The sequence below is a fragment of the Liolophura sinensis genome, chromosome 2, assembly GCF_032854445.1.
Source record: "Liolophura sinensis isolate JHLJ2023 chromosome 2, CUHK_Ljap_v2, whole genome shotgun sequence".
NCBI lineage: Eukaryota > Metazoa > Mollusca > Polyplacophora > Chitonida > Chitonidae > Liolophura > Liolophura sinensis.
The window spans coordinates 25,221,321-25,236,825 of record NC_088296.1 but is presented as its reverse complement, the minus strand read 5'-3'; the positions used below and the strand labels follow the sequence as shown (position 1 = coordinate 25,236,825).

Sequence of the window (15,505 nt, the reverse complement as noted above, 5' to 3'; positions counted from 1 at the left end):
GAATCTATCAAGTCAAACTCCAACAGACACGAATCTATCAAGTCAGACTCAAACAAACACGAATCTATCAAGTCAAACTCCAGTAAACACGGATCTATCAAGTCAAACTCCAACAAACACGAATCTATCAAGTCAAACTCCAGTAAACACGGATCTATCAAGTCAAACTCCAACAAACACGAATCTATCAAGTCAAACTCCAGTAAACACAGATCTATCAAGTCAAACTCCAGTAAACACGGATCTATCAAGTCAAACTCCAACAAACACGAATCTATCAAGTCAAACTCCAGTAAACACAGATCTATCAAGTCAAACTCCAGTAAACACGGATCTATCAAGTCAAACTCCAGTAAACACAGATCTATCAAGTCAAACTCCAGTAAACACAGATCTATCAAGTCAAACTCCAGTAAACACGGATCTATCAAGTCAAACTCCAACAGACACGAATCTATCAAGTCAAACTCCAACAGACACGAATCTATCATGTCAAACTCCAGTAAACACGGATCTATCAAGTCAAACTCCAGTAAACACGGATCTATCAAGTCAAACTCCAACAGACACGAATCTATCAAGTCAAACTCCAACAGACACGAATCTATCAAGTCAAACTCCAGTAAACACAGATCTATCAAGTCAAACTCCAGTAAACACGGATCTATCAAGTCAAACTCCAGTAAACACGGATCTATCAAGTCAAACTCCAACAAACACGAATCTATCAAGTCAAACTCCAACAGACACGAATCTATCAAGTCAAACTCCAGTAAACACAGATCTATCAAGTCCAACTCCAGTCTTGGACTAGGTGATGAAATCAACATGAATGGATACATGTACGTGGAAAACATAACTGCAGACTGCCATATCATGAGTAGTTGTCCAGTTCATATGTTATAAGAATATGGTACAGACCAGCGATCAGTTTCACCTTTTTCAACTCTAAGATCTGGGCATACTTGCACGAAGGCCTCTTATGGTTAAGATCATGAAACTACCATGGTGACGTAATGCCTACAATGCTGGTTGCCATGGTAGTTATGCGCTCTTCACGTTAAGATCACATAACTACCATGGTGACGTAATGCCTACAATGCTGGTTGCCATGGTAGTTATGCGCTCTTCACGTTAAGATCACATAACTACCATGGTGACGTAATGCCTACAGTGCTGGTTGTCATGGTAGTTATGCGCTCTTAACGTTAAGAGGGCTTCATGCAAGTAGGCCCAGATCTGAGAGCTGAAAAAGTCACCAAGATACTGTTAAAATATCTTTAGTAACCGAGAAAATCCATTTGTTTTCATCTTTCATGTTACCTTCAAAAGCATAACAATCAACAAAACAGTTTTCATGCTGTGCAGTTGGGGCCTTGTTCCTTCATACAGATACACTTGTACCCTAATCAGCTTACCTTCGTGCCCTAATCAACTTACCTTTCTTGTGAAAATATGAATTACGATTCTGTTTTAGTTGTAATTTTGTTGTTATATATCTGTTCTGATATAATTGACCTTTCGGGGGTCCCATTAAGTTCAATTTTTATTACATATTGCTTGACACTATCATCAGAATGTGCCCAGGCCCCACCAGAACTAAGATGTATTACCTTCTGGCATGATGCAGCTATCCTGTCCATTGGCTGTGGAAATGAGGGGAACATATCTGTCCATTGGCCGTGGAAATGAGGGGAACATATCTGTCCATTGGCCGTGGAAATGAGGGGAACATATCTGTCCATTGGCCGTGGAAATGAGGGGAACATATCTGTCCATTGGCTGTGGAAATGAGGGGAACATATCTGTCCATTGGCTGTGGAAATGAGGGGAACATATCTGTCCATTGGCTGTGGAAATGAGGGGAACATATCTGTCCATTGATTGTGGAAATGAGGGGAACATATCTGTCCATTGGCTGTGGAAATGAGGGGAACATATCTGTCCATTGACTGTGGAAATGAGGGGAACATATGTTGTAGATGTACTTGTATTATCTCTCTTCTTTGAGCCCTTAAATAAGCAACTAGACATAAATACAACTGACTCTAACAGTTTGCATTTCAAAAGGATGTCACCATGAAAATGGTGGGTGTCATTTAGAAAGTGATAACAGCATTATCATTTATGGGATACAGACTTTCTGGGCATGGTGCAGGTTCTTCTAGTGTTGAAAATTACCTTAGGGCTTGTTGGGTATCAAAAGATTGTGCTCGAAGTAAGCCAGAGTCTCAACCATTTAGGTTATAGCAGCATCGAAAGCAAAAAGGTTGAAGCAAAATTCTTTGCAGGGAGGACACTTTTTGAAAACTGTTGAGTTCATTGATAAAGGGCTTTGGGATGGATGGATGTGTACAAGTGTTACAGAGTACGAGCCGCCTGGTGCATTATCAGTGCATGGCTGGGACCAGGATGCAAGGGTGTGGCTGTAGGATTAACACGATAAAACCAGCTACATCTACAGGCTTCATGCTTCTCAGTCAATCAATACAATTGATCCTGGACATGCTTAAATAGTTAGGTGGGGGGGGGGGGGGGGGGCACAGGGGAAAGGGGGAGGGGTGCAGTTGGTGGTCTCCACAGCTTCTGTGACTCCACTGTTGCGTCACAATGGCTTGTTGTACTGGGGTATTGAACTGTTCTTTTAGCATCTACTGGATCCTCTGATTCCTGTAACTCAGTTTTCTTGGAAATCACTTGACTGTCATGACCATTGTTCAGTATTGAGCTAATCACATGTTGGCCTCGTGCAGCTAGTTTATTTCTGGCATGTTGCTTGACTATTTGCCTCATCTTAATCAGGGTTGTGCTCAGAAGAAACTGATTCTATATTGTGTAATAGACATGGCCATGTAGAGTTTAGCTGCATTAGGTTTTATTTGTTGATGTAATTTAAGGACCAGAGTCAGATTCCACACAATTCCCGTTTGTGACTTAAGTCAAAATTTAAAATCCCTTCACAATGCTCACGTTTTAGTACTGGAAATTGAAATTTAGACACATTTGTCATAAGAAAGCATTGATACGGTGGACAAAAATTTCAATTCCTAAAGCCGAAAAATAAGGCCCCAGGCTGTCATAAGTAGGCCTACATGGCCAGTGTATGCACTCTGAGTCTAATTTCACACAGTGTGAAGGCACCCAAACCTAAACAGCCGAAAAGATACACTGAAAGAATGCTCAAATTGTGTATTTTCATTTAGAAAATTAATTCCACAAAGAAATCAGTCAAGACTTGTCCAGAAACACCACACAAATATAACATGTGGACACTGCTTGTAAATAAAATTTTATCAAACAGGATGTTTTCTAAAAAATTTTAATAGCTCAGTGCCTTGACGCGGCAGTACCAGTGTAGACAAAAAAAAAAGAACATGAATGACATGAACGTAGACACTGTATCCCAGCAGGTAATTTGTATGGGTTTTGTGTCCCCTGATGCATCTTTCTAGATGCTGACTTCCCCTGGATAGCAGATAAATATGTTAACAAAGTAGAATGTTTGTTCAATAGCTGTATATTACACTGTTATATTTCACTACATAATCACATGTAAAAAGCTTCGCTGAAGCTACCAAGGAACTAAATTCAAACATTCAGTACACTGGGGATCTTGGCATTGGAATTGGGGGTGGTAAATGGTCAACAACTCAAACGATTTTCATGTGGTGTTACATGAAGGCCATTGAAGATCACTTGCCTGGCTTTGTACTCGGTGCTGAGAGGTTTATAGAGCAAGGAAACCGGGCTTGTCAGTGAGAGTAAACACGCCTCTGGTTTACTCCAGCCAGTCCATGGTTCTCCAGCCATAAAACTGATTGTCATGACATCCATGGATCTTGAGTGGGACATAATGTTGACATCAATCAGATTAATACAAGTACAGTATAGATCTGTAGAATGTAGCGTAAATGTTCTACAAGGATTCAGTCACAAGCGAACATGCACCTGTATTGAGTGATTATTGAATATTGACAGTCAACTCGCGCTTGCAGAGCTGTCTTTATCTGTCCTGTTTTACCTGTACAGATGACCAGAGCTGCACATCATTTGTGCAGGTATTGAGGGTCTAATTAGTGGAGGAGAGGCTGATTTACAAGGACTTACTTAGTGCTGTTTGTCATCATGAGGGCCAGTGTACCTGTATCCACACCTGTATCAAGGTGATTGCGCTGAACACGTCCATTAGTGACTAAGCTAAATGAATAGGCTTGGCTATTAACTGGTCACTGCAGCAGCCAGAGTGTGGAGGAGGAGGAGGTGACCAATACTGACCAGTACTGGTGTTGATGTCACTTGTGATTGGATATACATGTATACGATGTATAGATTTTGTGCAATGCAGACCTTATATTATGTACATGTATCATGGTCTCTCCATGGATTTATCTTCAGTTTAGTTTCCTGTACATCACATGTTGCTGGTTACACACATGGAATGTACAAGTATACCCAGTATGTGTTGCACAGAGTTTACCTGGCTGCGTGTTTACCTGATGAGTGTTTACCTGCTGGATACTTGTATCCCTGAACCTTTTCACGTGTGAAACAATTTTCAGTGCAATTTATCTCATTTGTAATTAGATTTTGGAGACAAAACTACATACGTTGGATTGGTCAATTTCAGAGCTTCACAAAAAGTGCATGTATCAGCCTGCACAGAATAATACCTTGAGAATATGTTAGAATGAACACCTTACAAACATGCGAAAAGGTTGAAGAATTATAGTACCATACATGCAAATGCTGTTCTGACAGGAGTTCAGGTTGCCCATGGCTGAATCCCTATGACTGCCACATAGATCTCCAAAGCAATTGGATACAGGCATTTGTACATACGTACACAGAAGCCTGTTGGTCCATAAATGAGCAAGATGCCTGACATGATCATTGATGACTGTGCTGAGACCAGCGATTCATAGCTTACATTTACCAGCTGTCAAAATGTCTAAACAGTTCAGGCTCATCAGAACGATGACATCGACAAAGAATTAAGGTTGTCCACAAAGGCTGAAATATATAAGTTTCCGTTTATAAAATTTTTTATTATGAAGTTTTGCGGGATACAGGGTTGGGATGACGTGGGCTCAAGTCACGTTTTTTATTTTTTATTTTGAATTCTTGAAAGCAAGTGTGGAAAATATTTTGTTCTCTGTGTACGTGTAGTACTTTAAATCACAGTGATGAACTGAGAGAACACTTGTACTGTGGTGCACTCAGACAGTGGAACTATAGACTGTCTGTATGCGTATGGACAGGGCTTCTCCAGCATCTACACTATACCTGTATGTTCACGTGCTCTATACCTGTACGTTCACGTGCTCTATACCTGTACGTTTACAGGCTCTATACCTGTACGTTCACGTGCTCTATACCTGTACGTTCATACGTTCACGTGCTCTATACCTGTACGTTCACGTGCTCTATACCTGTACGTTCACGTGCTCTATACCTGTACGTTCACAGGTTCTATGTTTGGGCCATTCATAAGAACAAATCATGCTGCGCTGACTTGAAACTTGTAGTGTTGGTAATGCCCTGAATTCTGTCCATTCTGCGTTATTGCCAGAATGAAGTAGTAAAGATGCATACAGTTTTGCCAGTTTACTTATGTATACGTGTACTATACAACTTTTTGTTTTGGAAAAGATAGTACATTTATTTTACTTCAGTGGTGTATAGTTTGGCCATATGCATGCAGGATACAAAAGTATTTGCTTGTTTAGAGCGTACATCTACAAACGACTGGCCTCGTGTTGTTGAACTCCGTTAGATTCCATTGCAATTTACCAAAAGCTGATACATTTAGGATTATTTTGCCCTATCTGTTCTTCCTCATATAGCAAGATTTGTTTTTGCTGTCAGATGGCCGCCTGGTATCTACTTGGTTTCATACGTGGCCAATACATTTAAGGTTGTGATAAGGTGTTTATTACCTATCCGGTGTACTGGTGCAAGTTGGGCCTTTCAGCATATGTGTAAAATCTGATACTGTATTACACAGATGCATTATAACAGAGATGTAGTACAAATAGCCTGTCATGACTATTGTACATGTTCAGTCGTTTGGCTGTGTGTTCCTTGTACCTGTGCCTCTCATTGATTAGTGCCCTTTGTTCATGTGCCTGAAGCTGTAGATCGTATGAAGCATACAGTGTACATATACTGTATACAGCCTCTTTAAAATTTCTTAGTTGATCAGATTATCGTTTGACAAGGAGATAGAACTTGTAAGTCAGCTTTTGATGGTACTAGAGACGGGCAGGTTATAGAGACGGGCACAAGATCTACCTGTACAGGTGCGTGAACGTGCTAGATGGATGATCATTGGGTGTGGTTCACGGAAGGATTTATACTTCACCTTATGCCCCATACTTACCTACGTGTGTGTGCGTATTTAACCGTTACCCACCTGTACATGTGTAACAGTTGCCATGTGCTGGACTAGTGTCCCCTCTTCAATCAGCTAAAACCCTTCAGTATCATGTTGGACATGGCAGAGATATTGACCATATGTACATCTAACTGCCCAGTACTGGTGTCACCATCAATACCAGACTGTAGTACATGCGGGCAATCCAGACACATGCTCACCCACACGCACTTACCTGCAGACTCTCGAGCTGTTACCATGTGTACTGCTGTACATGACTGAGCACTTGATTGGCCATTACCTGAACATGATTATCTGAAGACTGTGTTAAGGGTATGTTGTATGTAAGAAGAAGAAGAACCAGTGTGCTGTGCGTATTGTACCTACACAGGTCTCTGGGTGATGTTGATCTCAGTAACTGATGTTGTAGTTGTAAGACTGACCAGCTGACTCCAAATTCACTGCACTGTGTGGCTGTGCTTTTGTGACAAACAAGATGAAGCAAGAAAGATCAGAAGCTTGAGGTACTTGTAACAGCTCTGTGAGGCTGGAGACTTTGTAAGTTTTAACTCTGAAGTGACAAGACCGCTGTTTGATCCTTACCACGGAAAACCACAAGACTACGACATACATGTATACATGGTATGATGTATATGAGCCTGGGTCCTCATCTGCTGGTCAGAATGTTGACTTATCTTTGACTGCAGTGGTCTATATGTACATGGTCAGTGTGCCTCTTTCACCTGTACCATACAACACTTCTGTTCGTGGCTGCTATCTGTGTCCAACTCGCAGACTAATGAAGAGACTGATTATGATGTATACACCTATTGGATGAGCTGATGGATTTCTTTTTAAGTACATGGAAACAGACGTATGACTTGCTGCAAACACCCAGGTACGTGTGGCTGCTTCAGACTGTATTCCAAGAAATCCGTGTACAGGTGATTGGATTGAAAACTTGACCAGGAGATTAGGCTTTGGTGCCGATATTTATACACATGGTCACACTTTTCAGAGAAAATACACAAAATTCTGTTTATCGTGAAATCACAGCTCTTGATAACTCGCATGAGAAAGGTGATAACTGCTAGGTGATATGTTATACATGTATGTGGGCTGGGATCTTGGTATGAGGTGTGATGGTAACATAGCTGATGTCATATACATGTGGGACCTTATATGTACATGTGCTGCTAACTACTGGCTGATGTCGCTTTAATGTTGGAGAAGACCTGTTGCTGATTTAAATGTAGAAACACACATGTCCTAGTGGTTGTACCACGGTAAACGGAACATCCTATTGTGCCCTACAGTAGGTGACAGGATGTGTGAAGGACCTAGGCGTGTACATGTAGGTCTGGTTCGGTTGTACCGGTATTGATATCCTGGTCTGAGAAGAGGAGCTTGTGAACTCGCAGGCATCTGGGCTTGAATGTGTGTGAAGGTGTGACTTTACAAGCTGCAAGTGTTCTGCAGCAATTTCCCACCATTTGAATTTAAACTTAATGCACATGCAAGAACTAAGGCACTTCGCATGTATACTGTAGCCTGGTGCTGCTGCTGTTGGTGTTGTGAGATTCTGGTTCCTGCTCAGAGTCAAGTGGTTTGGATGGCTTAAAAGTTGCCTTAGAACTGTGCCCAGCAGGATGGGGAGATAACACTGGACTGCTTTTACTTCTGTATATCATTAAAGTAAACAGAGGAAGGACTTAAGGACTAAACAGCTGGGTGAGTTCACAGGTTTTCCTGCACTCTGTGGCATGTGTCTGGGAATTACTACCACCAGCAGTTGTCCAACTGACCATCAGTTAGGACTGTCAGTCCAAGAAGTACTCTGTAACCTTTGACACCCCTGCGGACAGGAGATAAAACTGGAGATTAATTCCGCTGTCCTGGCTGTGTGCTTGAAAGTCAATGTTTTATGAGAGCATTTCCTGTAAAATTGTGATGTCTCCCTCACTAGGCAGTTTGGGATATTCCCTTAACAAGGGTCAGAAAAACCAAACCATTTGCTCTTCCTGAGGACGAGGATCTGTTTTCAGTCTAAAGAAATCCCAGGATCAGCTGAGTTTCGAGAACATTACTATTGTGGAATGGAACATTGGAGCAGTCTGGGGCCATTTATGGTTGCAAATTATCCTGAGCTGTTTAATATAGAAGTGGAATCTTTCCTTGCTTCCGGACTATGAATGTAAAGTTTGCATGTTTTTGTAAAAGAGAAGTAGTGTACAGCAAACTTGGTCAGGAAGGATTCATAAAGCGTGACGCTTATTGACAGGAACGCTTTTGGATGTGAGGGTGATTTTCTATGATTCATGCCGTGTGTGTGTGTGTGTGTAATACATGTGCCTGTAAGTGACTCAGGATTACAGACCCAGACACCAAACATGTTTACTTTTAGTCAAACTGTATCTAATACAGCTTCAGATCATGGGCAAGGATATTGTTAATGTGGATGTAGGTACAGTTAAGCAGTTTTTGGGATGACCTAAAGTGTCGTGTACATGTACAACAGACCTGCTTGCCTCTGATCAGCCATTATTCCATCTACATTGTGTGTGTGTGTGAAGGAGTAGACTGCAGACAACTCAGTCACTGCCTGCACAAGGCTTCTGCACCAGGGTCATGGCTGCACACGGCTGTATAGGGATGTTACCAAGATTTATTCGAAGTACAATCCACTAGCTTGTGTATTGCCGGTGGATGCTGAATCTCAAGGCGATGAGGATGGAACTGGAAAGTTCTACCCCCAGTTCGTGCATGTGGCTAGAAGCTGGCAAAGTATTCGCAAACTGAAGGATGTGTTTGTATACGGCTTCGCTACCTTTGATTACATCTGGGATCTACAGATTAAGACCCAGGTTAAACGTTCATTTTGCAATGACGGCTTTATAACCAGCGAAGCATTATGCGAGTTGTTCGTGAGAAGATTTCTTCAGGACATCGGAAGGCTGTGTATTCTCAAAACCTCAAACGTTCATCCGCTGATCCTAATGTGTGATGTGTACATAATGGTGTACATGTAAACTTTGTCACTTGGAATGGTATTCTATACAAACAAAAGGGCATCAGGTGTCTGTCTGGGGAAAATCTTCAGCTGTATTTTACAATGACAAGAATCATAGAGTTGAAGTTATCAGTGTTTAACTGTTGAATGGTAGACTTGTGAATAAGTCAGAATAGCAAGCCGGAATTATTAACATCTATGTGATATAACAAACCTTCATAAGGAAACCACCCCCAACATTTGATTACTTTTAAATTGTGAATAAGAGACTGTGATAGTGAGCATTCCCTGCTTTTACATATTGTACAAAACATCCAGTGTATGTTCAATTTGCGATAAACCTGTATCTCATTTCTCTTGATGAACTATTTTATCATACTGTATATACTTGTATAAATATCATGAAAAATTCCAGTCAAATCTTTTATCAAAACTTACACCTATCAAAACAGGTGACTGAATGTTTCCGTTAATACGTTGATAATTGCCATTTGCCGTCTTTCTTCGCTGAGACACAAAGACAAGTAAATCAGTGTAATTGTTTTTTATGCGAATAGTTGATTATAAGTTTTATGAATGATGTTTGTATAAAAATATTGTGTACAGATTTGTACTTGAAATGTAAGGAATGATTTTTAATCCTTGTTTAAGCTCGTTAAGGTCTGATATAATGACATATTAGTTAAGTTTGGATTTTTTGTGCAATTGTTCTAACAACCAAAAATCATGCAACGATTTGGTTTTTCAATGGAGAAAGGCTCACAGTTGGGCTTTAATAGCATATATAACCTGTACACTAGTGAAAGTAGTAGAGAGGAGGCGTTTTGGTTACATCCTAACGACCATCGTTTGAGGTGTGGAAGTTTGCTGCAGTTTGTCTGGATGAAAAATCACAGTCTTGCACCGTCGTTCACAGGTGTGCATGTAAGTCAAGGAGCTATCATCACTCCAAATCTCTACAACTGTTTCATGGAATATTCTGTGGAGACGGGTTTTTTTTTTTTCTTCAATATCTGTCATACATGTGTCTTATATGTTGTGTACTAAACATGTGCTTCTTCGTACAGGTAGCAGTCCAAGTTTATATAGTCAGATCACCAAAATTATGCCACATAGAGTATCAGGCCCTTGATTTACATACCTAGTTTGAATTCTCTAGTCTGCATCTTGCCTATAAGGCCATATACTGTCACACTCTGTGCCATATCTAGAGCCAGTTTTTTTTCTGGAAAGCCACTAGGGTACCCAAACAAATGAAATGTTATGAAAACTGACCATTGAATTGAAAAAAAATATCATGCTTTTTCCATGAAAAGATTAGATTTCTCACAAATTTCTCTTATTGACAGGCTTAAAAACTCTCAGAAATCATCATTTGAGTTGCATTTTATAAGCATAATGTCACCTTTACATTTTTGGGGTCAGAACCTGGAGTATTTTTTTTTCTAGACATGACCTGGGCACTAACATTGCTATGGTTATAAAGACAGAAATGAAGACAGAAAATCTCAATATTCAGGCTTCAATGAGAGACTTATGGTGAAAGGTTAATTTTTCAAAAATACTGTGAACTGCTGTTTGGTATTAAAAGGCCAGTTTTAGGTTTTATAAATCATTGGCTTGGTTTGTTTTATATACGTGATGAACAATTATGTCAGCTTCACTGACTTGTGTAATACCATTTAATGTGTATACTGTTGTGACTCAGTATTTTGTCAAGACATTCTTACTGTTAGATTTTCTCGGAAACTTTTTAACATCATAGATATACACACCATGTATATGGACAACCAGACAGCTGTTTTTTGTTTGTTTTTTTGTTTATATTTTTGTTTATCGTGGAATGATGTCCCCTCCCCCTCCTCGTCCTTTTGAAAGTGCATATTATCTGAAGTCAAGTAGAGTTATTGCCCTTCCTCCTCATATTTATCAAAAATAAAAATAATAAAAATTATAGTGCAACTTACTTTTTTATTTTATAGTTAGAACTTTTTGATGATTGAAACGTGTGAAATACAGTTGACATGTTTAGTTACATAATCATTAAAATGTTACTCAGCTTAATAGCCTTTTTGTGATTATCTAAATATGTGGAATCCATTTCCTTTCAGAAACCGACGTCGGAGCTTATGGCCGCAATCCAGCTGGGCATTGGGCAGAGTATAGGTGGACTTGCGGCTAAACCAGAGAGAGACGTGCTTATGCAGGATTTCGCTGTCGTGGAAAGTGTCTTCTTCCCAAGGTATTTAATATTTCTCTCCTTTGGTATGCTTGTATTTTTCTAGGATATTGTGTTTGAGACCTTTTAAACAATTTTTAAGTACATTATACTAGTGTATACATGTTGTAATACAGACTTTGTTTTGAAGATCATTTTCTCTTCAAGATATTAAGAGTCTAGACTCTCTTTCAAGGTACAGCACACTATTTTTCAGCATACTGTGCATTCCTTTCCAAGGCATCATGCACTCCTTCCAGAGATTCTGTTCACTCCTTCCCATGATGCTATACACTCCTTCCCGAGATTACACTCCTTTCCAAGGTTCTGTACACTCCTTTCCAAAATTCGATACACTCCTTTCCAAGATGCTGTACACCTCTGTCCATGCTCTGTACACTCCTTTAACAAGATTCTATGCACTCCTTTGTGAGATTATATACACTCTTTTCCAAGGTTATGTAAACTCCTTTCCAAAATATCAAGCACTCCTTTCCAAGATTCTGTACATTCCTTTCCAAGATTCTATGCATTCCTGTCAAAGATACTGTAGAATGTATACTCATTTCCAAGATTCTATGCATTCCTATCCAAGATTCTGTGCATCCCTGTCCAAGATTCTATGCATTCCTTTCCAAGATACTGTAGAATGTATACTCATTTCCAAGATTCTATGCATTCCTGTCCAAGATTCTATGCATCCCTGTCCAAGATTCTATGCATTCCTTTCCAAGATACTGTAGAATGTATACTCATTTCCAAGATGCTGTACACTCTTTTCCAAGAGTGAAATGATTTATTTTGACCTAATGAGCCATAATACCAGCCCCGAAGTTCTGTACCTGTACCTATACCAGGCTCCTATCAAACCTCGCCTGTGTCATCTGACCAGAGTTTTTGTATGTTGTTGTTGTAGTGAAGGGAGCAACCTGACACCCGCCCATCATTTCAGTGACTATCGCTTCAAAACTTTCGCTCCTGTGGCTTTTCGGTACTTCAGGGAGCTGTTTGGAATCCAGCCAGATGACTTCATGGTAAGTTTGTTTGAAGCAGTTCACATTCATGGACCTTATGTCTGTTGTAATGTTCATCTGGCCTGTCATTGTGTGCAGAAGGTTGTTGTTTTCTTCTCCATCCTTTAAGCTGCTTATTGTTGTATAGCTGAATAATTCTTGAATGAGGCAATAAATACTGCTCTACACTTAAACTTTCTGGTAAATGAGGCAATAAATACAGCCCTACACTTAAACTTTCTGGTAAATGAGGCAATAAATACTGCTCTACACTTAAACTTTCTGGTAAATGAGGCAATAAATACTGCCCTACACTTAAACTTTCTGGTAAAATGAGGCAATAAATACAGCTCTAGACTTAAACTTTCTGGTAAATGATGCAATAAATACTGCCCTACACTTAAACTTTCTGGTAAATAAGGCAATAAATACTGCCCTACACTTAAACTTTCTGGTAAATGAGGCAATAAATACTGCCCTACACTTAAACTTTCTGGTAAATGAGGCAATAAATACTGCCCTACACTTAAACTTTCTGGTAAATGAGGCAATAAATACTGCCCTACACTTAAACTTTCTGGTAAAATGAGGCAATAAATACAGCTCTACACTTAAACTTTCTGGTAAATGAGGTAATAAATACTGCTCTACACTTAAACTTTCTGGTAAATAAGGCAATAAATACTGCCCTACACTTAAACTTTCTGGTAAATGATGCAATAAATACTGCCCTACACTTAAACTTTCTGGTAAATGAGGCAATAAATACTGCCCTAAGCTTTAAACTTTCTGGTAAATGATGCAATAAATACTGCCCTACACTTAAACTTTCTGGTAAATAAGGCAATAAATACTGCTCTACACTTAAACTTTCTGGTAAATGAGGCAATAAATACTGCCCTACACTTAAACTTTCTGGTAAATGAGGCAATAAATACTGCCCTACACTTAAACTTTCTGGTAAATGAGGCAATAAATACTGCCCTACACTTAAACTTTCTGGTAAATGATGCAATAAATACTGCCCTACACTTAAACTTTCTGGTAAATAAGGCAATAAATACTGCTCTACACTTAAACTTTCTGGTAAATGAGGCAATAAATACTGCCCTACACTTAAACTTTCTGGTAAATGAGGCAATAAATACTGCTCTACACTTAAACTTTCTGGTAAAATGAGGCAATAAATACAGCTCTAGACTTAAACTTTCTGGTAAATGAGGTAATAAATACTGCCCTACACTTAAACTTTCTGGTAAATGAGGCAATAAATACTGCCCTAAGCTTTAAACTTTCTGGTAAATGATGCAATAAATACTGCCCTACACTTAAACTTTCTGGTAAATAAGGCAATAAATACTGCTCTACACTTAAACTTTCTGGTAAAAGAGGCAATAAATACTGCCCTAAGCTTTAAACTTTCTGGTAAATAAGGCAATAAATACTGCTCTACACTTAAACTTTCTGGTAAATGAGGCAATAAATACTGCCCTACACTTAAACTTTCTGGTAAATAAGGCAATAAATACTGCCGTACACTTAAACTTTCTGGTAAATGAGGCAATAAATACTGCCCTAAGCTTTAAACTTTCCGGTATATGACCTCAAATTTTGCTCCAAACAGTGTATTTTTAGAAACAAATGTGCCACACAAAAATGTTAGTTTTGTTGCTGGCATTTTCCAACTACCCCAGTTCCTCAACCTTTTTGCATATCAAAGAGCAACTTTCAGATGCAACTGAGCAAATTTATGCACACTTTTAATTAGATTTTGAAGACAAAACTACATTGCTTGGATTGGCCAATTTTAGGGCTTCACTAAAGGTATAATTTTATCAGTCTACACAGAATAATGCGCTCAGAATCTGCTTAAATAAACACCTTGCAAACATGCAAAAAGGTCGAAGAATTACAGTGGCTAGGTTATGATCCAATATGGTCATACTCTGTTTGAAAGCCACTTTCATTTTTTTTAATCTTGCAAACGTTTATTAAATCGCAGTGTTGCGACCTCTGGCAGTACACAGGGACTAGGTGATAATTTACCCTAATTGCTCAACTTACATATAGAACGGCAACTTTCAGCACAATTTATGCACATTTTAAATTTGACTTTGGAGGCAAAACTACATTGTTTGGATTGGCCAGTTTCTGGGCTTCACAAAAAGTATAATTTTATTTGCCTACACAGAATAATGCCTTCAGAATATGCTCAAATAAACACCTTTGCAAACATGCGAAAAGGTTGAAGAATTACAGTACATTCATGGCCCTATGACATAAACTAGTGGCAGCATGCTTACTATATTATCACAGACTGTCTGTTTCATTGAAGTTAAACCTTGCAAATCATCTTCCCTTACGCAGTAACTTGTGGTGAAAGCAATCAGAGAATCTGAAAATACACGATATTATTTTGAAATGTTACCATTTATTAGCTGTAGAAAGCAGCTTCAGCCACAGAATTGGAGAGGTTGAAAGGGCGCTGTCTGCAACTGGGTGCTGATATCACCACTAGTGGTCTGTTGTGGTGAGTGTAGTAATGTGCAGCCTGAAATGTGAAAATTGTTTGTTGAAATCACTGGAGGATTGTAAAATGAATTCATACGTTGCGTTGTTGTATTCTTTCAGCTTTCTCTATGTGACGAAGCCATGGTTGAACTGTCCAATCCTGGGGCCAGCGGCAGTATTTTCTATATCACCTCAGACGATGAGTTCATCATCAAAACAGTCCAGCACAAAGAGGCTGAGTTCTTGCAGAAGTTACTGCCAGGCTATTACATGGTGAGTGGCGAGCCGATTTGGCCTGTGGAAAGGCCTTGTCTGACAGACAGGCTCATAGCCTTGACCTCCAGGTTTTCTTGTATTTTTTCCACTGTAGAAAACATGAA

At 39.4% G+C, this 15,505-nt stretch overlaps 1 protein-coding gene across 3 annotated transcripts in view; it reads left to right on the top strand.

The window, feature by feature from the left end:
• The window catches only part of LOC135463112 (phosphatidylinositol 4-phosphate 5-kinase type-1 alpha-like), a 66,041-nt gene that overhangs the window by 8,469 nt on the left and 42,067 nt on the right, over positions 1-15,505 (top strand). For all 3 annotated transcript variants that reach the window (XM_064740433.1, XM_064740434.1, XM_064740432.1), the window contains exons 4-6: positions 11,495-11,625; positions 12,518-12,635; positions 15,246-15,398. In XM_064740433.1, the coding sequence (XP_064596503.1) occupies positions 11,495-11,625; positions 12,518-12,635; positions 15,246-15,398 (402 nt within the window). The remainder of the gene's footprint in view (positions 1-11,494; positions 11,626-12,517; positions 12,636-15,245; positions 15,399-15,505) is intronic.